General features: G+C 45.1%; 1 protein-coding gene across 1 annotated transcript in view; it reads left to right on the top strand.

The window, feature by feature from the left end:
• YIPF7 (Yip1 domain family member 7) overlaps nucleotides 1-23585 on the top strand; it is a 623048-nt gene that overhangs the window by 563947 nt on the left and 35516 nt on the right. Inside the window, exon 5 of the mRNA XM_078678244.1 lies at nucleotides 7190-7371. Coding sequence (XP_078534370.1) covers nucleotides 7190-7371 — 182 coding nt within the window. The remainder of the gene's footprint in view (nucleotides 1-7189; nucleotides 7372-23585) is intronic.

Below are 23585 nucleotides of genomic sequence, written 5' to 3' on the forward strand. Positions count from 1 at the left end.
ATGTTGTTGTTGTCAATCCTTTTCTTTTTTTTTGTTCACTGTGACTTCTCCACAGATCACTGAGGGACCTCGCCAGCTTCCTCTGTAAGTTACTCCCCTGGTGCAGGGCAATCACTAGCACGTCCTGGCGACACTTCACTGCCGGCACTCACAGTCTGTGGCAGGCAAGAGCGTGCTTCAGCGGGGCAGGCAGTAAGCTGGTTGCAGTCAGTCTGGCTGGGTGCGGTGCTGCGGACTGCCCCTAGGGGGCACAGACAGTCTCTTATTGGGGCCCCAGCAGCCGCCTGAAAGCTGCGGGCCTCGCTGTCCCCGCAGGTGCCAGGAATATAGGCCCGGCAAGGGGCACACAGCATGGGTGGGGCCACGGTCCGGGACAAGGCTCACAGCGTGGGTAGGGCCTCCTGCCCTGGACTGTGCTCTTCACACCTGTGGGTGGGCTCTGTGCCTGCTTACCGGCCAATGATCCACATGGATAGAACCTGTCGCGTCGCAGCGCTCTGGATCAGTAATGCACAAGAGACTGTATGGTGGTCAGCGTATGGTGGGCCTGACCTCTCTCCCTGAGGTCCTGCAGGCGAGTGATCCCTGACCCCCGCCCCTTGACCGGATGTGGTGTCCGGTGTCCCTGTCCCCCTGAGTCCCAGGGTCCTAGTGTCATCATGTGGGCACGACATCTCCCCCCTTGTTGCGAAACAAAGTTTCTTGGCACTTGTCCTTGTGACTCATGGAGAGAGAGAGAGAGAGAGAGAGAGAGAGCCCTCACATCTCTTCGATCAGTCTCTTCGTCTTTTTACATTCTCGCCTTGGTCGCTGTTCTCCACCAACGGGTGGTGGATCTTCCTGCCAGGTCTCTCTGGTCGGTTCCTCCTTTGGCATGTCTCCTTCTTCTTCCGTTTTCACCTCCTTGAAGTGGGAGCTGTTTCTTGTGATCTGGTGTTGGCCAGCAGCAGCGGTGATCATGGGCCCCTTCACTTTCACCACTTTCAGCGGATCCTTTGCGAACGCGCTTTCTGACTTTCTCACCTGCCGCTGTTTCACGAGCACCATGTCCCCTTCCTCTAACTTGTGAGGCTTGGCATGCCTTTTTTGAACGGCATACTCTTTCATTTTTGCTTTCTGTCCCTTGTCTCTAATGGCGACGTCCTTCAGTTCCGCTTTGTCTCCTTCCTTCATCTGCGGCAGTCTCGTTTTGCTCACTCGCCCTAGTACCAGTTCAGCGGGGCACTTCCCTGTGGAACTGTGTGGTGTGTTCCGATAATCCCTGAGTACAGGGCACAGGGCTTGTCCGATCGAAATTTGAGTCAGTTTGGCTCTTTGCACCGCCTTTTTGATGGTCCCCATGAACCGCTCAGCCATCCCATTTGCTTGTGGCCACAGTGGCGTTATTCGTCTGTGACGTATGCCTAGGTACGCCATGAATCTTTTGAATTCTTCTCCTGAGAAGGGTGGGCCATTGTCTGTTTTTAGCGTCTGCGACGAGCCCCATGCTGCAAAGATGTCATCCAACACTGGTAGCGTGGCGTTCGCCGATGTTGATGACACTGGCTTCACTAGGGGAAATCTTGAGTACTCGTCTATCACAACCAGAAAATAGCTTCCTGTTTCTAGTGGCCCGTAGAAGTCTGCTGCCAGCTCGGTCCACACCACCTGTGGCAGCGGGGACATTTGCAGGGGTACTGGTTTTGACGGTGGTCCTGTTATCTGACATACGTGGCACTTTGTCACCATCTCTTCCACCATGTTGTCAAGTCCCGGGAACCACACTTTTTCCTGCAGCATCTTTTTAGTGGCTACCATGCCCCGGTGTGACTCGTGTGCCAAATCCACCGTTCTTCTTCTTAGCGTTTGGGGCATCACTATCCTCATGCCTCTCATTATTGTTCCATTTTCGTATTCTGACAGCTCCTCATTTATTCTTTTGAATGCCAGCAGTTCTTCTTTGTCTATTCCTTTTCCTACGGCCATGTTGTTGTTTACGTGTCTCCATCGCTGCGCCCTGGTGATCCTCATCGCCTACTGCATGGTGGCGTCCTGTTTCGTTTCTTGATGTAGTTCACTCTCTGTTATTGTCGCCGGTGTACTGAGTTTCAGTGCGAAGTTCAGGTACTCTTCTGCCATCGTGGTCGCTTGTGAGTTCTGCGGCAGGGGGTGCCGTGACACATAGTCTGCTGGGTTTTGCTCTTTTCCTGGCTTGTGACTAATTTTAAAATTGTAGTCCATGAGCCTGATTCCCCACCTTTCTATTCTTGGCAGTATCTTTGCATTCGGGTTGCCATAGATTGTTATCAACGCTTGATGGTCAGTCACGATCGTGAACGGTTTTCCGTATACGAACATGTGGTAATGTTCACAGGCCCACACCACTGCCAGACTCTCTTTTTCGGGTTGTGAATATCCTTTCTCAACGTCTGTCAGGCTCTTGCTCCCGTATGCAACGATGTGTCTTGGGGAGTCTCTCCCGGGCTGATGTTGTGCTAAAATTGCTCCCAGCCCCATGGGGCTGGCATCCACTGTCAGCTCTGTGCATAACTTCGGGTCGAAGTAGGCCAAATGTTCCACTGCTGTCACTGCCCTTCTTATCTCTTCGAACCCTTTGTCACATTCGCTGGTCCAGTGAAATTTTTGGCCGTGTTTCGTCAGTTCTCTCAGTGGCGCGCTGACGGTGGCAAAATATTTAATGTAGCATGCACAGTAACTTGCTAGCCCCAGAAACGATCTCACTTCCGCCACGTCTGTGGGCTTCTTTGCTTTTTCCAATGTCTCTACCTTGCTGCAGTCTGGCCGCATTCCTTTTTTGGAAAATATGTGACCGAAGAACACTAGCTCGTTTCGCCCCAGTTCGCACTTTTCTTCATTTAGCGTTAGACCTGCTTCTTCTAGATGTGAGCATACCTCCCTTAAGGCCGTGTCATGTTCTTCGTCCGACTTCCCGAACACCAGGATATCGTCACTGTAGTTCAGGCTGTTCTTGAGCGGCCTGATGACTTGACGAATTGTCTCCTGAAATATTTCTGCAGCCGACGAGATCCCGAAACTCAAACGTTTGTACCTAAATAGTCCGAGGTGGGTGGAGAACGTCGTGATGTATCGCGACTGAGGGTCTAATTCAAGTTGGTGGTACCCCTTGCATAGATCCAGTTTCGAGAACCTTCTCGTGCCTGTGAGACAGCTAATCATGTCGTCTAGATGTGGGCCAGGGTGTCGCTCACGTTCAATTGCCTTGTTCGGGATCCTCATGTCCACACTTATACTTATCTTCGATTTGTCCTTCTTCGGGACGGCCACGATGGGTGACACCCATGGTGTCGGTCCATCCGCTCGTTCTATGATGTCCTGTTTTAGTAGGGCCTCCAGCTCTTCCTCGACTTGTGGCTGTAGGTGTATGGGCACCCTTCTGTGATGTTGCGCAACTGGTCTTATTGTCTCATCTATGTGCAACGTTATCTGCCGTCCTTTCAGCTTTCCTAAACCCTCTATCAATTTGGGATATTCCTTTAGAATGTTTATTTTTTTCTCTGACATCTGATATGTCATTTCCATTAGTCCCATCACTTGTGCCGTGACGTTGCTCAATAGGCATGGTGCTGGGATGTCTCCTTTGAGCACATGTATCTGCTCCGTTAGCCTTTGATCCTTATATCGTAGTTCCTCTTTGAACTTCCCTAGGTTGATCACTGGTCGCTTTGCCCCCCATGTGAATACTTTCACTCGGGATGGCTTCAGAGCCGGCTTCACTTTCATCTTCTCATATTCAGAGACGCACATGATATTGCACGTTGCGCCGCTGTACAACACAAACGTGGTATCATGTGGTCCCACTTTGATTGTTACGGACTCCGTTTTCTTTATTTTCTTTCTGTCCACCAGGCATATTATTTCGTCGCATTCTTCTTCCTCTTCTTCTGAGTCTGTGTTAACCTCTGTCATGAGGTATAGCCCCTCTGTTTTTTCTTCTTCTTCTTCTTCCCCTGATTCTGCGGATGAGCTCCACACTCCTGTCTCGACATGCCTGATGTGTCTGCGCGTCGGCATCCTTCCTCTACTCGTTCTTCCACGGTCATTTCTGAACTGTGCCCCTTGGCATACACTTGCGTAGTGGTCTCAGCAGTTGCATTTTCGGCACGTCTGGCCAAATGCTGGGCATGGGCCGCCTCGGTGTGGGAACTCTAATCCTCATCTGTAGCACGTTCCTTCTTGTTGCTTCCTCCCTGCCTGGCCGCCCCTGTCTTGTCTCCAGTTTCCTGTTTTGTTGTTGTTGCTCGCCATCCGATTAATTTGTTCTCCACCTCTTCCTTTGCCACGTTCCATTTCTTTCGCGTGTGCTGTTGCTTGCGTTTCTGCCCTCCCGAGGGCGAGGATATTCTCCAACGTGATCGGTTCTTTCAGTATTCTTGTTCGGAAATCTATGTCCCGACAGCCTGCGATGATCAGTAGCCTTATGGCCTGCTCGTTATCAAACTTGTCAAATGCCCAGTGAGTCACTAGTTTCCTCAACTTCGTTGCAAAATCGTCTAGTGATTCCTCCGCCTGTTGGAAGGCGATCATGAAACTGTATCTCTCGAAATCGACATTTCTTTGCGGATCAAACTTGTCCGTCAGGCACTTTGTTAGCTTGTCATAAGTGTTAATGTCCGCAGCTGGCAGTGTCACCAACAGATCCTCGACCTCATCGCCCACGTAGTTTAGGAACAGCCCTCGTTTCTTGGCTGCTGTGACATCTGTTGCGTCAGCGTAGTTTTCGACACGTCGGAGCCATTTTTCCTATCTTATCCCTGTTTGCGGTTCAGACAGGCTGAATGGCAGTGGTCTTCTGTATTGAGCACTTGGTTTCGGGTCTGCCATTTCTCCTTGTTTTCTGTGTTCTGTTGCTTTTATTTGATTTTCTTTATTTCTGTCTATTGTGCCTTTATTCTCATCTTCTTTTGTCTTTTTTCTTGTTCTCCCTTTTTGTCTTCTCCTTGTTTATACCCTTGATACTCTTCCGTTTGTGCCCCTTTCTTGCCTCCTTATTTTCTTTTCTCTGTTGCCTTTATTTCCTTCTTTCTGTCTTATTTGCCTTTATTAATTTATTCTTTTATCTCTTTCCTTGCTTTTGCCTGTGCTTGATGTGCACTTTTGCCTTTCTGCCTTGAAAATCGGCACTTTTTTTGGGCGTATCGATTTTTCCTGGCCTTAAAATGGCCGCCGAGCCAATCTCGCTTCTGATTGGCTTATTTTGCCTGGTTTTAAGATGGCCGCCGAGAGTCACGTGGTGTTTTGCAGCCAATGGAAATGCTGCCTGATTCTAAATGGCCGCCAAGCCTTTGCCGTTTGCTCATTGGCCCTCCCGCCTGCCCCTAAGATGGCCGCCGAGACTCTCGCGAGAGCTCGCGGCAAATCTTCAAGCTTCGCGCTTCTATGCACAGCGCTTACCGGAGCAGGCAGTCTTTCCTCGCAGCGGCCGGGGTGGGCTCCCGCGTCGCTGCTCTCTGTCTTCCAGCCGTTTTCTCCTGACCCTGGCCACCAGCCTCCTGACACCGATCGATCCTTTCCGACGAGGTGCCCACGAATCCACGCAGGTCGATGTCGCCGCCTTCGTCGTCAGTTGTCGCGTCGCAGCGCTCTGGATCAGGAATGCACAAGAGACGGTATGGTGGTCAGCGTCTGTCTTTATTAGCATACATGTATTGGCATCTGCATGGCGCGCTTCTGGGCCTGACCTCTCTCCCTGAGGTCCTGCAGGCGAGTGATCCCTGACCCCCGCCCCTTGACCGGATGTGGTGTCCGGTGTCCCTGTCCCCCTGACCCTGAGCCCCAGGGTCCTAGTGTCATCATGTGGGCACGACAGAACCCACTGCCAGGCCACAGTATGACCCTCTTTCCACTGCCTAGCACTCGGCATGAACAACGGTGAAGGTACGTGACTCTTACAGGCGGGGGTATTACCGGCCTCGTCTCCAGTGTAGACACAGGGGTACAAGTCACTAAGAGTGCAGCACACAGGTCAGCTAATAACGGGAAACAGACACACTAGATACAGGGTATCGTTTAGTGACCACGAGCAATCACCCAGCCTTTATTTCTGCCTTCGGGCCATGCCTAGCACTCTGGCTGTATGATTGCTACAGTGTATGGTAGAGGTTGGGTAGTAGTCTAACCAGGGAGGTGTGTTGGAGGTTTTCCACTCTGTCCACTCTTTGCTTGCCTGGTGGATTTCTTAGCGGAGATATGAGATTTACTACGAGTGAAAAATGTGCCCCCAATATCGATGGAGCTATCTTGCTAACGCTCAAAGATTTATAAAAATACCTTTAAATATGGTGAGCAGACTTTTTTTAAAAGTACTATAGGTACCTTTTTAATTTTCTGTGCCGGTTTGAAACAGCACAAATGCACCTACTCTGTTTTATAAAATCATGTTGCTTTCTGTCCTGTGACAACCTTTGCCTTCAACACTTTCTTTTTCCTTACCTGACACGTCATGGATGTTCATCGAAACATAACATTCAATGCCTTATTATGTGTAGTCCCTTATTTGTGGGCATAATATTTACTCTGTAAATACCAGTACAGCAGGGTGTGGGGTTTACTGAGTGGGATATTTTATTCGCAACCTTATATCTACCCCCTCAAATGGGGAGCAAAGGGGTGATTAATATTGCACAGTTTCTCACACTAATAGCTGTATATCTCAGGTTATGACAGTTTTCCATGTGGATATTCCACCAGATTTTTCTGGAAAGATTGGTGATCGGTTAAAAGTATAACATTTTCTGCGCTACTTATTATCTGGGTTCGGGTGAATGCTCAACATTATTTATCCAAATCAGGAGTAACACCACCTGTAGAATGCGCTCATTCGGATTTGAGCCACATTACACAAGGCCAAATCATTGCTGAGGCCTGCTTCTTAAGAGCAATAGGAATAGAGATTCATTGTATTATTTATTCAGAAACCGCGCACCTGCTTTTTATTACATCTCCTGCCGAAACCTGAAGCTGTTGTTTTGTTAGAAAATCGTCTTACTCTTAATGTGCAGTGAACTGCCAGTTATTTTATTCTCAACTTTGAGCTCTTCTCATGCTAAATTTAGTTTTTTCAATTTTGTTCACGGTTGACCAGGTTTGACACATTCTCAGTATATTTGTTGCACTTTGCCCTGATCACTTTGAAGGTGCTAATTATTGCTCTGTGCTTGCTTTTGTGAAGGCAGGAAAAGTTCACTTTGGATACGTGTATGGCATGAGCACCTTTGGATGCCTTGGAATCCATACCTTGCTGAACCTGATGAGCCTAACCAACGTCTCCATTGGATGTGTCGCTAGTGTGCTGGGTTACTGCCTGCTGCCTATGGTCGTCCTCTCTAGCTGTGCGGTGTTCTTCTCCCTACAGTAAGTTCTAGTTAAAAAATACTGTGTACTCTTTATAAACAACCCCGCTTACACCAGACAGGCTTCTCCAATGAGTAGCTTAAAAGCTACGTACTGGTAGCTCTCCAGCTATCTGCAAGTAGGTCCTCTAGTGTGCAGCCCTGCCTACTAAAGTTGAAGCTTTTGCTTGGTGAATTAATATATTTGTTCCAAAACTTAAGTGTGTTTTCGAGACAAAAATGGGTTTATTTTCTGAACTTATAAACTGATGTTTGATGAAACAATTATCGAATTTCCTAAATATTTTTTAAGCTGATATTTGAGTTATAAATGATATGGCATTAGTGAGACATTACAATTATTTTTATAATTACCTTGGTGCCACGAGCTTTGCAGTATGCCTGCTATGTATTAACTTTCAAAAGTGACTAATCCTTTTTGCATTTCTTCTGGCAAGCCTGCCTGATTCACCGACTGCTGCTTGTATTCTTGCATAGGGTGGCACTAATATAATCTTGTCTAATGTGGTCACATTTTTAACTCTAAAATATAAATAAATTCAGGAAGGCTGTGCACTCTGCCAATGCAGGCTGCCTGTCTTGATGCAGGGAAATCCAGAGTCGACATGGCACACAGCCCTGTGTGCCTTGCCCACAATTCACTGAATAAGATATAGGTAAGAAACTCCTAAACTGGCCTTTAGCTCTACAAAGTGTACTATTTTTTATGTGTGGGCATATTAGCATGAGCAGGTATGCCCCTACAATGCCAGTCCCTTCTGTGATGTTCTAAGTGAACAGGGATGCCACAAAGAGTACAAGGGCTAGATATTTGTCACTTTCCTAGCTCCATGATGGATTCATTGATTTCTAAGATGTTTGGTACCAAAGATCGTATCTTAAGAAATCCTCACAGATACCAAAGTTGGATGTAGTAAGAAATCCATATAGGAACACTTTTAGAGTGTCCCCTGAAATCTAGACAAACACTAGTGGGGTCTCTGGCCGGTTTTCACCAGCCTGGCACCACCAGACATGTTTCTGACCTCATGTGGTGAGAGCCAGGGCTCTCTGAAGACAGAAACAATTCCCAATCTGGGCGAGGGTGTTTCACAGGAAGCTTCATAGACAATACCGCCTTTGAAATCCAACCCAGGAACCCCTAGATAGTGAAGGAAGCCAAGCCCCCTTTCCTGCTTCTCTTTTGGTGGGATAAAAGGTGGGTAATTGAGTTAGCTGAGGAAGAGGGTCCCACTAAGTCGGGGCAGGCAAGGTGAACCCCTCTCCTGAAATTCCAACATCTTAAGATGGTGAGAAAACCTCCAATCAGGCCTAAGGTATTGCCTCTTCCCACAGGAAGTGGTCACTAGAGGGTGTAGACACCCTAAGGATAAGTTGCCCATTGGCTACTACCTGTCTCCCCTTGTAACATTCCTAAATTAAGTATTTAGGTGGCTCCCCAAAACCTGGACTTCAGATTTATCAAAACAAAGTAGACCAGGACAAAAGAAGTGCTGTAGAACAGAACCCTTGCTGCAGAAAGAAAAGGTGCCACCCCTTCCAGCTTGCAAGAAGGACTCTACAATCCCTGCTTTTGTGTCGTCCTGAAATCTGCAAGGTCTCCAAGAACCCTGGAGCACCTACAACCTCCACGAAATCGCCAATAAGCTCCCTTGGTGTGAAAGTATCACTCCCCTGCACAATGCAGGCACCAATTTCACGAAGCTGGGTTTGTCAACTTGCTGCTCCTCAATGACATGGATGCAGCACCAAAGCAAGAAAAGATACAGGAGCCCCAGAGGTTTAGATCTGCCTCCCCACCAAGTTTGTAGGCACCAGAATGTATCAGATCCACCGAGTACCGATGCCCGGGGTACCAGACCCCCAGCGGTAAGAACCAAAAAGAAGAGTCCACACTGGACTCCTAAAGCACCAGAAGCAAGCATCCATAGAGGGAAATGGACTTTACATTGCAGGCTGAGCCACGCGTGCCGTTTCAATGCAAGCAAGTGGAGCAACGCTTGCCTGAACCCCGCATAAGGCAGTCAACGATCTATATATGTGGACAAGAACAGGAAGGATATGGAGAGGAAACTCTGGGACACGGCCTGGTAAGTAGGGCTGGGGCTGGGTTTGGGGGTTGGGTAGTTTTTAGGGCTGGGGGCCGGTTTAGGGATCAGGGTGGGGTAGTTTTTACAGCTGGGGGCCGGTTTAGGGATCAGGGCAGGGTAATTTTTACGACTGAGGCTGGGTTTTGGGGCTCAGGACAGGGGGAGGGGCAGTTGTTAAGGGTGAGGGTCAGTTTTAGGGCTTTCGGTGGGATGGGTGGGTTCAGGGTAGTGTTTTGGGCTGGGGCTGGATTTTAAAGCTCAGGGTGGAAAGTCAGGGCAGTTTTAAGGGCTGGTTGCAGGGCTAGGGGTATCGGGTGTTAGTGCGCAGGGCGGTAGAGCTGGGGTGTGTACTTTACCACGCATATCCCTACAGCAACCATACCTTTACGACAAAATTTGTTGTAAAGGCATGCGTGTTAAAGCAATGCATGGTTCAGACCACGTTCTATAGGCATGCATTGTTGATGCATGTGTGGTTGTATCATGCAACCATTTCTAAGACCATCAGCACTCTGCTCCCACATGATCCTGATGATCCCGAACTTTTCCTGCTGGAACTTTGGACCTGGTCCCAACATCGACCTAAAACGAGAAGGTGAACTTCGTGAAAGCATTGCCTGATTTTATATGCATTTTTCCTCTTTTCCCCATTGAGTATTATGGTGTGTAGTTGCACACAAAAGTGATATATTTTCCGAACTTTGAAAAATCATAACTCCAAAAGTGCTTACCTTAGAACTGGGTTCTTGGTCTTACAAAATACATAAAGTTTGACTTTATTTTTACAAATCGGTTTCTGAATTATTCTTGAGTGTTTGTCCCAATTGTTGCCTCCGTGAGTACAAGAAATGCTTAGCATTGCTCTCTGATAAGCTGAACTGCTCGCCCACACTTCCACAAAAAGAGCATTAGAATGATTTGCTTTTATCTCTATGTACCATTTGGGATTCTCTGGACTTTTTGCATAGTATACTTCTTTTTAATGCACTACATAGATAGCCAGCTTCCTAAAATAAATACATATTTATTTGACTGAAAGTAATTCCTGGACCACCCTAGAAACAAACAGTTTGGCACAAAAAGAACTTTTCTTCAAGCATCTGCTCTGAGAATATCCCTTCTCCATATTATGTTTTGTTTGTGTACACTATGATGCAGCCCTCCTGTGGCATTATGGAGAAAACTTATACCTTTGGACAACATCATCACAATACGTGTCTGTCAATTTTCAGGAATTCTGTGGGTTCTTAAAAAAACCTTTAAGAAAAAAACGAAAGCCACTGTTTTTCTTGGTTTGTTTTTCAGACCGAAACTAGAATTTTCGCAGGAACAGTTGCTTGCATTTATTGTTTTTAAATGTTGACCACTCATTTAAACATCCTGAGATAAGTTGAGAAACCAGCAATTTCAGGAATAGTCTAGCATATCACTTGGTCAATTCAGGGCTGGCTTTATCGCTGGTGGTGCCCAGTGCAACACTCTCTGTTGATGCCCCCACCCCCCAAAACCTCCTTCTCCACAAATTATCTGACTACCATGCTCTGCCAGTGCCCCCCAACTCTCCATAGGCCCTCTCTCATATATATTTAATGTGTTTTATAGCACTACTCATACCAGTGTAGGGTGTCAGAGCACTTTACATTATACAGAGCCTATGATTCATACATGTGTAAATCAGTCTATAGGAAATGTTACAAGAGATAATGAGGATTACAAGGTATAGGAGTCACATAACACTCCCAATGGGGCAAGGAGAATGGTAGTCCAGGTCCTGGTTCTATCGCGCCTGGACTATGGTAACTCCTTGTACCTGGGAGCACCCAAAGCCACTAGGAAACTCCAAGTCGCCCGGAATTGTGCAGCAAGGATGCTGCTTGGAGTGCCAAGAACGCAATCTGCGAAGCCTTGCCTAAAAGACCTTCACTGGCTACCGATTCTGGAAAGAGTGGCATTTAAAGCTCTTTGCATAGCCCACAAAACCTTGATGGGAAAAGGCGCCGCCATCTTTAACTCCCTTTTAAAATGTTACCAACCCAGGAGATCGCTCCGCTCCGCCAGCATGAGCTTGACCGTGGTGCGGAAAATTTGGAGAACTCGTAGCGGGGGCTGTTCTCTCTCTTACAGCATAGCCAAGCTGTGGAACACCCTACCCTTGAAGATACGCTCGGAAACTCATCTCCTCACTTTACGGTAGCATCTGAAAACATGGCTATTCTCAAAATATTAGGTTGTAGACCCTCCCTCCATTCTACTCCTATTCCGCCAGCACTGGGTTGCCTCTGGGTAGCTACGCGCTCTAGAAATGTTAAGTAATAATAATAATAATGTCACTGATAATGGTAGGCTGTATATTTTAAGAGTGTTTGATCTGGAGAAGCACAAACTCAGAATTTAAAACGTACTGCAGTGGCATTTGTATTCTTGCCGCACATATTTTGGGCACACAAGGAACTCTGCAGCAGGTGCTTTTTAAATCCCTGTAGTTTCTAAACACGGCACCCCCGAGGCCAGCGCCAGGTGTGCCTGCACCGGTCACACCACCCTAGAGCTGGTCCTAAATACTTCCCTCACAAAATTGGTTTGTAACATAGATATGAATTTAGCATGTTAAAACATTGAATTCAGTGCAGTCACAGTAGAAAATTGAACTTTGGAAACAGTCTAGACCATCTCCTCGAACTGTATATCCATGAATTGTACTCTATTTTGCATTTGGTTTATTGCAGAAATATTTTATTTCCACCCCTGATTTCCAGCCAACCCTCAGCTACTCTTTTTCATATATGAGCAATGGATGACAGTGGAAGAGACCATGGAAACGTCACACCGCACCATACTCAATCACATCTAAGAGTGTGAAAAATATGTCACACCTAACGTCACTGGTGACATTTTATATACAAAAATAATTTGTGATTTGTGTTTAGAATGGATTATTCCAGGCTAACCCAGCCCCAGTCAGAAACAGGGTTATTATTTGGAAGCGAGCAACCCTATCAACCTAATAAATCCATTCTAGTTAGGTCATAACACAGTTCTGGGAGACTTCCTGCTCAATATCTGGTTACTATGGCAGACGTAGCAGGCATTCCCCAGAAAATGTGGGTTAAGTTTGAGTAGTAGTAACAATTTTAAAGTAAAGAACACAACACAACAGGTCAGATACTCCAAGCGGGTCATCACAGTCAGTGTTTTTTAATTTGGGCTTATTCTCTGAAATGGAATTCAAAATCTCCCAGTGGGTATAGTCTGGGACTGTGGTTAGAGAGGGACCCTATAGGTCAAATACATTGTCATTGAACCTCTTGGCTGTGGCACCAAGAACTCTGAGAGTTATTATCCTGGATTTCGCATCTGCTAAGGCCACTTCACGAGTCCGATAGATTTGCCCCCTTACCCCGGTCCAATGTTTATGCAAGGTTCCATGAGGCCAGATACTTCCTTTGCAAGGTCCCATAAAACTGATGTTCAGTGTGGCAAAAAGCTCAGAGCAAGACCAAACTAGTTTTCTTGCACGCCTAGGGTACGGCTTTTCCTGGCAAGCCTCAACAAATTGTCCTGGTTCTATATTGGTGGTAAAAATGAACAGGTCTCACTTTTCTCCACTGTGAGGAAATTTCCTTTTCAATAGTATCCTCATCAGCGCTGGCGTCTCGGCACCAACTATCTCTCTCTTTAGGTCTTCTGCAGGATTTATTCTTCAGTGGTCAGCTAGGCCTTCTTGGATTCAGGCTCCTACTTTTGTGTTCCTGAAACAGGCAAACATGAGGCTAAGCAGTTGACCTTTGGAGATCTGTTGCAGTCACTGGGTGCCAGTGGGATTCAGGAGTCCATGATTTTTAAAGTCCTCTTCTTACTGCAGGAGCCAGATGCAGGGTGTTTTCTTTCAGAAGACCTTTCTTGTCAGTTGCAGTCTTCCTAGGTCAAGGAATGTTCTGAGGAGGTGATGGTTGAGGTGCTAGATTTATCTTGTGCACCAGGCAGTGATTGGAGCAATTTTGCCACCCCATCCTAACCATTTTCTCATGGCCACTGATCGTTTTGCAGAACGTCCTCTTTACCTTGTTATTAACTTACTCCGGAGGCCATGTTTTAATATGGTCAGCAGTTATCAACCATGTCCTCTTCCTGGCTCGGAAGCAGACTATTGTCCCCTGAGCCAGAGTTGTTAATTCTCTCAGCCAAGGATGGATATTCCATCTCTGCAGGGGCTGAGTAGGAAAACAGGCAAAAAACAGGTTTTATTCCCTACTTTGACTGGCGCTTAGCTATCTGGGAGGGACTTTGGAATGAATAGGAGAGGCCCTCCAATTTAAAAGAGGTAGTGCTAAAGCTGCCTTTTGCATTGACAACTGTTTTGCCCTCTCTCAAATAGCAAATCTAGGCTAAATGGTAATAGGTAAACCCCCATCGGCTCAAAGGCAGTTTATTGTCCTCTGAGACAGAGTATATGCCATCTCTGTAGGGACTGAGTAGCAAAACAGGCCACAAAAAGTTAATTTTACTTTCTGCATTAGTTGCCCCCCAAAAATATTTTACCAGTAAATCAGATTTTGAAAATTAAGGAAAGTAACAACCTTGAAACATTTTTCGAACACCCTCCAAAGTTGAGATAGAAAATAAAGATGTTTATCTCATCCAGGCCTACTTAGGGAACAGTCTATCAAAGCCTACACAATGAAATAACATTTGGGTTTCATTTCATTAAAAGAGCACATTTACCCCAATAAGTAGTGTGCCCTGTTTGTATGCACCAAACCCCTGTGGTCTTAAAAAGCACACTTTAAATGTGAGTTATGGGATATAAAAATAGACTTTTCCTAAATGGCAAAGATCTTTCTCCTTCCTGTTACATACTGCAGGGCATTTAAGCTGATGTCCAATGAGAATGTGGTGGTGTTCCTGGAAGACTCGTGTTTGTCACAGGCAGGGCAGGTATAAATACACACTGCATCCCGCATATAACATACCATGCAATAGGTGAATTTTAATATAGTGAAGATAAATAGGCCAAAACAGAGTGCCAGTGTAGAGCAAATGTTTTATAGAGGAACCACAGGTTCATTAATGGTTTAGCATTGGTATAGCACAAAAAGTGATCAAGCCCGGAAAATCAGACCGGGGGCGATTACAGAAACAGGGAAATTGCGGAAATTGCTCACACCCTATTTAACAGTCTATTTAACATTTGCTCACAGCAACACAATTTTGGATGTATCCATTCAGAAGCCCCACCCCAGATAACCAGAATCCAAGAAAGCCTAGTAACCATCTACATGATAATGAAAGTTTGACGAAAGATGGACTGCTACACTATCCAGATGTTTCTCCAAGTGACGAGGGTGTGACACGGCTGATTTAAGGCTCCCTGGGTACTGCCAAGCTTACCCGCTAACTAAGGGCATCTTTTTTACCTAGGAGAGGGCTCCACAGACCCATGGAGTGCTCTCCATTTCTGGGAGGGTTGAAATATCAGACAGGTCCTGGTCAGAGATTCAATAGGGTTGAGGCACTGGTCCTTCTGTTCCAGGCACTGACAGTGTTGCAAGCTACACAGGATTCACTTCTATAGACTTGGGGAGGACTTTCCTCCTCACACTGAGTGGAGGACTGTGACTGGGTCCCCACTATGACCTCAATCTATTCTACGGTGTGAGCCCATGTTCCTGGGTTCTATATGCTGGCCTGTGGAGCCACAAGCCACCTAGGATAAGGTTCCAGAACTCTTGCAGAGTTCCTCTTGCTCTAGCAGGGTTGGAAGATCTAAACGGGTCCCAGCCAGAGCTGTGGTATGGCCTGGGGTGCAGCCCTCTGGGTTTTATTCTCCTTCCTAGGGTGTCATAAAATTCCCAGGACAGGGGCTGCAGACTTGGTGTGGACTTTCCATCTCCTGTAGGGTTAAAATCTGGCCACAGGAGTAGTCTCCTGGTTCTTTGCTTCATTTGCTGGTGTGTTATGTCACACAGTGGCCAGGGTGGGCTTCAGGGCCCAGATCAGAAATTCAGGAGGCTCTATCCGCTGATGTGGGGCGAAGGCATTCGTTTTGGGATCTCTCTGTTGATCTGTAGTGGCCCTTGCACCAGTTGTAGCCTTCCAGAAGTCTGGTAGGGACTTCCAGGCCCCTCAGCAACAACACTCGCTTACTAGAACCCAGCACGAGGCCCCCAGCATGGTCTGGCCCATGGACTCAGACTCCTTCCACAAGCCGGATTGTCTACTATGCCCATCCTTTTTTTTGTCACCCTTTACCTCCAGTACGGTACTTTTTATTTATATTTGGAGTAGTTCTGTTGTAAACGTATCTAGGACCCTAATTAAATATTCCTGATTTATGCCCTTATGTGGTTATAACAAATAATATCCTTATAAAGAAATAAGAATCATATCCATATTTAGTCATAGCCAATGCAGTCCAAATACGGCAAGGCTACTCCCATAGACTCCTAGAAAGTACAACGCGTTCTTTAAACAAACCAAGCCTTCAGCAGCCCGGGAATTCCCCTTGCTTTTGTTTTGATTTGTACAAGAACTCCTGGCGTCCAGAAAGAACTGTAAGTTCTTAGTGACGTCTTATGTCCAACCTTACGTCAAACTCGGCACCTTCCAGGTATAAATATACCAGCATTTGCCTTAAGCAAACACACGGTGGTTTGGAGCAGAGCGGCTATCTACTTGCCCGACGCCCAGCTGATGCGAGTGCTGAAGGAAGCCGACCCTCCCATTTGACGCACTGAGAGAGACGCTGTCTTTTCTCCTGCCAAGAAATCCAGCCCCAGTGTTTCCAGTCACCCTTGCGGGTTGCTGGGAGATCGAGTCCTGAGAGAGAGATACAAGACCTCCTTCATTCTATAAACAAGGTACGGAGCTGATTAGATCCTTAGAGAATTCTTGATGCCGATTCTTGGCAAAACTATCTTAACTTACTTACTCCTTCCCACGTATTAGGCTTAGGTCAGGTACAACGGGGTAGGTGTATTTTAGAAACACCAGTTGAGCACGTTTAGTCAATGATTTTATGTATGTATATATTTTATCCATTTTAAGTATCATATGGCTCAGAAACCATATCAATGCTTTTACAGTATTATTTCATTATACTCCTTTTACTGTACGCACTTTACTTTATGACAAGTATTACAATAGTAGCAACTCACTTCTCCTTCACGAGAAAGAGAACTGCTCAATAAATAACAACTTTTATTGAAAACGCCCGTCTCTCTATTTCTCTGCACTCTGGTGAAACTAAGCATGCACGATTCACTGAGTGAAATAGCTGTCTATTGTTTTCACACGACTCTGGAGATATACTCCTTATTCTGGGGGGAGCAAAGTTGTCATGTTTACGCGGTTGTCAGAAACTAATCCCTTCTTGTCTATTCAGGAAAGTTAACTCCTTCCTGTTCACTCGAGAAAGTTTCTAGTGACCTCTGAGCTAGCTGGCATTCATAACTAAGTCTAACATATTCAATAGAGACCTAGTCGACCTCAGTCCTACGTCTAAACTATTGTTTTTGTTATTCCAGTGCGCAGAGCCTATTGGGAATATAGGAACTACACTACAGTTCTCACTTAGCTTTTTTTTTTCTTCACAAAAAGGTATCTAAGACAACTTATGTTTTTGCCTTGCATTAGGGACCCAAGAGGTACCCAGTGTTTTAGGATTCTCCTGGAGGGCACAGAGAAACTAGCCAAATGATTGCAACCTTTTTTAAATAGGAAAATTCTATCAAAAATGTGTGTGATTTTGTTCTAAAAATGGCATTAGCAAATGGATGGTTGTGATAAGATCCCAGATTTCAGGAAGATGCAGAGGTGTAAAAAAAGAAACACCACAGTTTTTGCAATTTTTCTTAGTGGTAGCTAATATTTATTATTTCTATAGTTTCTACTTACCTTCAGTTTTGTGGGAAAAAGATGTGCAGGACTCATAGGTGAACTGTATGTTTCTGAAAAGCAGACCAAATTCTGAATTCAACAAGGGGTCATTTATGTAAATCATTAATAGTTTTCCCGAAGAAACAAATCATTGAAATCAAAAACTAATAAAAGTAAGTAGCAAATATGGGAAATATGTGACGATGGACCTGATTAGGATGGCGGGCACCCTAACGGAGATGTGGACCGCCCGCCATAGTATCAGGGGTCTGACAGGCCAGATTATAATGCGTCCGCCACTGTGGCAGTCGCATTCTACATGTTTTCCATTGCCTGCTGCAGCACCCGCCTCTATGGAAAAAATGCAGGTTTTTCATTTCCCTGTACTACATGGCAGGCACCATGCAGTGCCTGCCACATGGTGCAGGGAAATGAATGCAAAAAGAAAGTGCCCCTGCACAGGGGGGCCTGCAACCGACCCCCAAAGTCAATCCCTGCAAGCCATTCCTTGGCGGGGGAACCACCATCGAAAGGCTAGCGGGGCTCAAGCATCAAAATCTGGTAGGCGGTGCCTGCTAGGCACCGCCACCATGCTGAGGATGCGGGCGGATCCAACAAGCAATCGTAACAATTGCCTCTGTCAGACCCGTGGCAGATGGGCTTTCCGCCCGCCAGCCACACCGCCCGCCATCCTGATCTGATGGGCGGTAATTGTCCTTACGATGGTGGTGAACCTGCCACCTGCTGCCTTATGGTGGCAGGTTCACTGCCATCCTAATCAGCCCTAATGGTTTTAGCTGTAATTTTTCTTCATAATGGACACTCTACAAAAGTAATATACCTTCTATTTAAACTATAATGGTTACAGTGATATATAGTGTTTTTGGTGATTATCCAAAAGCTATTGTCCACATCCATTTGTCCAGGTACAGCTTATAATGATTTTTTATTGTGTACTGACTAAGCTAAAATCTAATGAATGAAAAATGGGTATAAGGAAAGTTATTTATATTTGCATGTGCCCAAGAACATGAGTTTAGAATTAGGGCCTGATTTAGATTTTGGCGGATGGGTTGCTCCCTCACAATGTTAATGAATATCCCGTCCCCTGATCTATAAATCCTATAGGATATTATGGGATTACATCAGTCTGTTGACAGAGTAACCAGTTCGCCAAAATCTAAATCAGACCCTTAGTGATTATTCATATGGCTCTGAATTTGGCTTTTCCTCCTATTTCTGTGAGGGAAATATCTAGAGTCAGAAGGTCTACAAAAGTCCTACCACCCAGTGTTCCCATACTTCCCTGGATAAAAAACAGTGCCTCACATAGGTTGGTGGGATTATCGCACCAGATAGGAACCAGTCAAAATTTGGATTCATGTACTGTTAATGTGGTCTTCACAAGGTGATAGTTCCGGTCCTCATATTATGTGGGGAAAGTTTCAGAATCTAAGGGAATTAACAATCCTAAATCCCAGCATTCCGTTACTTCTCCCGATACAAAAGGTACCCCACTTGTGTAGATGGGTCTATCACCCATGACAGGAAATGCCTCAAATGTGTAGTGAAAACTTCAGGCTTTTTCCTTTGAATTCCAATCGTTCTGGAGATGTGGGTAGCTTTCAATGTTGTCACTGAGTCATCTCTACTCAGGGAAACCTGCTAACCCCAGACATTTCCGGAACGTAGATATCCAAAGGAGCGCAGAGTTGTGTGGTTTACATGGATCTCATACCTTATTTTTCCCAAGAATCCAAGTCCAACATCAATCTTCAGCAGATTTCACTCACATTTCTGTAAAAGAAAGTTTTGGAATCTGAGGAGATCAACAGAAATCCTACTATTAGGTGTTTTCACACTTTCCCCAATAAAATATAATAGACCACTTGTGTTGATAGGCCTTTTCTACTGGACAGGAACCAGTCCAAATTTAGACTGTGGGAAGTCTGCTTAGTGTTATTGTGGTCTTCACATGGTGTTGCAGGGATTCTGCTCAGGAACAGAACTATGCTTAGGACCTTCGAACCTCAGCTTGTAGGGGACCGAGTCACCATACTACCTCAGTATCTATGGGCCCTAGTCTGACTAGCTACAATGTCTCATTTGCCCTCCTAACCTTCCCAGAGAGACAAGTGATTTGGCACCCCAGAACACAACAGGACACACCATTTCGTTCTCTCACCTGTACTTGCCTACAGTAAAATAGTAAAGAGTCACAAAGGAAGTTTACAATGTTTATTTAATATTGTGCTGTAATATGCAATAATTGTCCCATTATTTGCAAATAAATGCACATCAATAATGTCATGAGCATGGTTAATAAACCATATACAATAAAAAGCCCTGTCATATTACCTGACAGATTTGCCTAATCCCTTGTCCCCCACTGTACTACTCAATATAAGTGATTATAGGGTATATATCTCTGGGATTGGTGGCTGTCCCTGTAGCTTAGCATACATAGATGGAAGTTCTACATCTCTGCTGACGTAGCCCTCTTGCCTCAGGACCTTCGCTCAGTGTGTGCTTTTTCAGAAAACCCTGTCCACAGGTATATGACAAGATATGTATGTTCGAATCAGCAGCTGAATTCTTCTATTATGTCTAGGAGCTAATGTCTGACCACATAGAATAACAAGGGCATTGTTGTTTGACCTTGCTCAGGCTGTGCAGACTAAATCCCAGGCACAAAATCAACAGAGGGATGAGTAGTAATATTTTGGGAGGTCCTGCACCCATACTCCACCAAAGTCAATGTACAATAAGCACAGAGGGGGCAGTTCCTCGAGCAAGAGACAAAACAGGTCCTAATAGGTGGAACAATGGGTCTGACCAATCAGATCTCAGGGGATCTGAATGATCAGATCAAAATGCCTGCACACAACTGGTAGAGTGCCATGCTTCATCATTGGGTACTCCTCATCGGGCCAACGCTGATAATGCCTGACAAACCCCTCAATGGGGGCTCTTTAACTGAGATCTTTTGATCATAAAGCCATATGATGAATGCAAGTGAGGGGGTGATATAGACTGGTGATAAGGTGATTTAAAAGAGTCTAAGGGATCCAAGAATCCTTTCATGAAGTAATGGTTCCTTGACACACTAAAAACAGAGTTGTCTAAGGCGATAATGTACACTAATGGCTATGGTGCGTGTAGAATAAGGTCAACATGTTTCCTGCCTATTATACCAGGAGGGTCAATGGAATTTCATCAGGACTAGGTTGACGCCTATCCTATAAAATAAGAACGTGGGCCCAAAAAAGTGAATGTTGGGTACCCACCTAAAACAGTTAATACTGCACCTGCTGCGGTGCAGAAGAGCTGATTCCACCTATAGGAAGAATGACCATGAGTGGTCTGGTGTCAACCATATGCTCAAAATACCAACAGTGTTTCACATGATGTCCTAAAGTTACATCACGCTGCTCAAGTGGTGCAGCTTGAATCATTGAGTGGAATTATTACCCCAAACAATCAAATGCAAAATAGTATGAACAGCCCCTTCGTGACAGACTCAGCGCTAGAAACTGTGATGATTTTTCCATCCACTCCAATGCTGTAATCACATTTGATATAGCTAATCATGTGCCTGTAATACCAACTGGTTTCCTCATACATTCTTAGTAATATAATCAAAGTATGGGTAAACTTACCCAATAGTCAAAAGGGAAACGCCCCTTAGCTGAGGCAGAGGAGCGCGCCTGGCTGCAGACAAAGAAAAACTGGTACAAACCAAAAAGTACCAGTAAGTATGGATAAAAATTACTAATTATTGAAACATAAAAGCACATATTTGCCCGGGACCTACCCTCCTCTGCTGACCTATAGATAAGGAATGAGGAGGTCATCGTGCCTTATAAAGGAGGTAAAGTTTCATGTTCAATGTGGGTTGGGTGTGGCTAATTGATAATTAATGAAACCCAATACAGCTGCATGTGTCTAGGATGGCCAATCAAAATGACGTGTCAGGTCTGAAAGTTATCCAAAACAGCTGAGAGACTTCAGGATGGCTGAGCGGAACATGTACGAGGTGCACCCTAAATTCTATGCTCCCTCTGCCGGCCAAATTCTAGGAGAGGCTGTCACAGTAACAGTGAGAAGTCAAAGTAAATAAGGCAAAGTAGAGTGCCTTACTGTAGCAAGCCAGAAAATGGCAGAGTCCCTTAGATGATGATGAATAGAAGCTGGGTGTATATACACATTTAGATAGCATCTACCCACATCAAGGATCTAAGGGTTGACATTTATACCTCACCAATCTCTCTGTCTTCTCTCTTGGAACTCTCTGATTATTCCATTATAATACCCTGGGTATGACTAAATGTATAATATACTTTTACTTTTGAGTCAGCCCAGGATTTATGTACAGATCAACTTGTAGCATAACCTTGCTGAGGCGCGGGTAGGCTGGTCTCAATTCTAATTGACTGCAGTTTTATGTATCAGTTGTGACTTCATTGCATTGCAAAGACGCCAACAGAATGACACACATCACGTCCGTCGCTGCTTCCCAAGGCACATACATACACCGAGCTTCTATCTGTCATCATATGGGGGACTCTGTTGTTATCTTTCTTGATACAGTAAGCCCATCCTTGGCTATTGGCAGTGCTGAGAAACATGAGGGCTCAGCTGCGATGAGGAGGAGGGCCACTACAGTGTACACTGTAGCCTGGGTTGAATCCACACAGGTGCAGGCCTTGATGTTGCCAGCAAATATTAAACAAGGACTTAGAATGCCGAAGTGGATAATGTTTCCATGTGAACAGTAGTTAAGATGGGCAAGAGCTTTTCGGAAGGGGTTGGTGATGGCATCCCCCTCCCTGGGCCGATTGAAGGGGAGTAGAATTTAAGTTCCTGAACCTAGAGTAACGTAGATGGGTGCCCACGTGGAGTAGAATATGCTGGTGGGAGACTGGGGAGAGTTCTCCTTTCCTTGTGAAGGGCAGGTCACCATAGAATGGATTCATTGTGAAAGAGTTATGTTCTGGTGGCAAATAGTGACCACTTGCTGGTCCTTGAAAATCCAGGGGAGATGGTATAAATTGTGGTGGTGGGCCATATCTATAGACTCAGCAGGTCTGGACAGCCTCTGGAATGTTGGACAAATGCAGATAAGGGACAGCAACTTTGGGATAAGGATTACCTCCAATGACTGGGTCAGTCCAGATGGGGCGCAAAGTAGGGCTTGGTGTGGTCACCTCTTACTGTGTTCCTCCGCAAGGAGCGAGATAGTGTTATGCTTTACTCGTAGTATAGCAGTTGACTTAGAACTGTTTTAAACCTGAAGAATCTAAATGTTTAATTAATACAATTGACAAAATGTGATTTCTGCGCAGTGCTCAAAATCTCAAAGTGCAGAAATTCAATAAAGCTATGGTAAATGGGGGAAGTAATGTTGGCTCTACCAACTTCTTCTTGGTCATAGTGTCCTTTACCTACAAGTGGTTTTACTGGTGTCTATTTCCTTATGACTTGAGTAGAAATCTAAAAGATATAGCCCAAACAAGGTTGGTATCATGGTTATGACTATATGATGGTGAGAAATGGCAAAGGTAGCAAAATAATCCAGGTGGGGTAGCCCTACGATTAAAAGAAAAACTGGTTAGGATAGTGAAAGGCAGTGCTGTCTATCTCATAAATATTTAACCTCCTCACTGTTTATGTGAACACTTTCACCCAACCGCATAAATAACAACAAAGAAATAAATCACAAGATAGCATCATGTTCATCCTCCATGATAAAATGAAAATGAGAAAGACATTGAGAAACCAAGTGATAAGAAGGCCAACTTTATCCAAAAAGTCATATAGTTGAAATACCCTAATTAAATGTATAACTGCAATATAAGGAGATAAATATTCATGACCTTCAAAGAACTTTAAAATCATGTCTCAAAAAGCACAGGGTTCCTCTTGGAAATATATTGTTTGAAGTGTTATAAAGCAACTAAATTCCACAACATCACATGGCATTATGCCAAATTCAAAAGAAAGATGATGGAAGAACTACAATTACCCTGTGATTTGAGATCTTTAACTATGATTGGAATATCTCAACATACTAAGAATGCTCTTCTGAGAGGTTAAAATGATGCTAGACTTCCATCTCTTGCTATCAGCAAACCATCAAAATGATGGCCTCAGAAGGAAATAACACTGCTGATAGAACTTTAAAAGATATATGAAAACAAAAGAAATATCAATGTGGTAATGGTTCCACATTTTAATAAGAAGAACAGCA

The sequence above is a fragment of the Lissotriton helveticus genome, chromosome 2_2, assembly GCF_964261635.1.
Source record: "Lissotriton helveticus chromosome 2_2, aLisHel1.1, whole genome shotgun sequence".
Classification (NCBI taxonomy): Eukaryota; Metazoa; Chordata; class Amphibia; order Caudata; family Salamandridae; genus Lissotriton; species Lissotriton helveticus.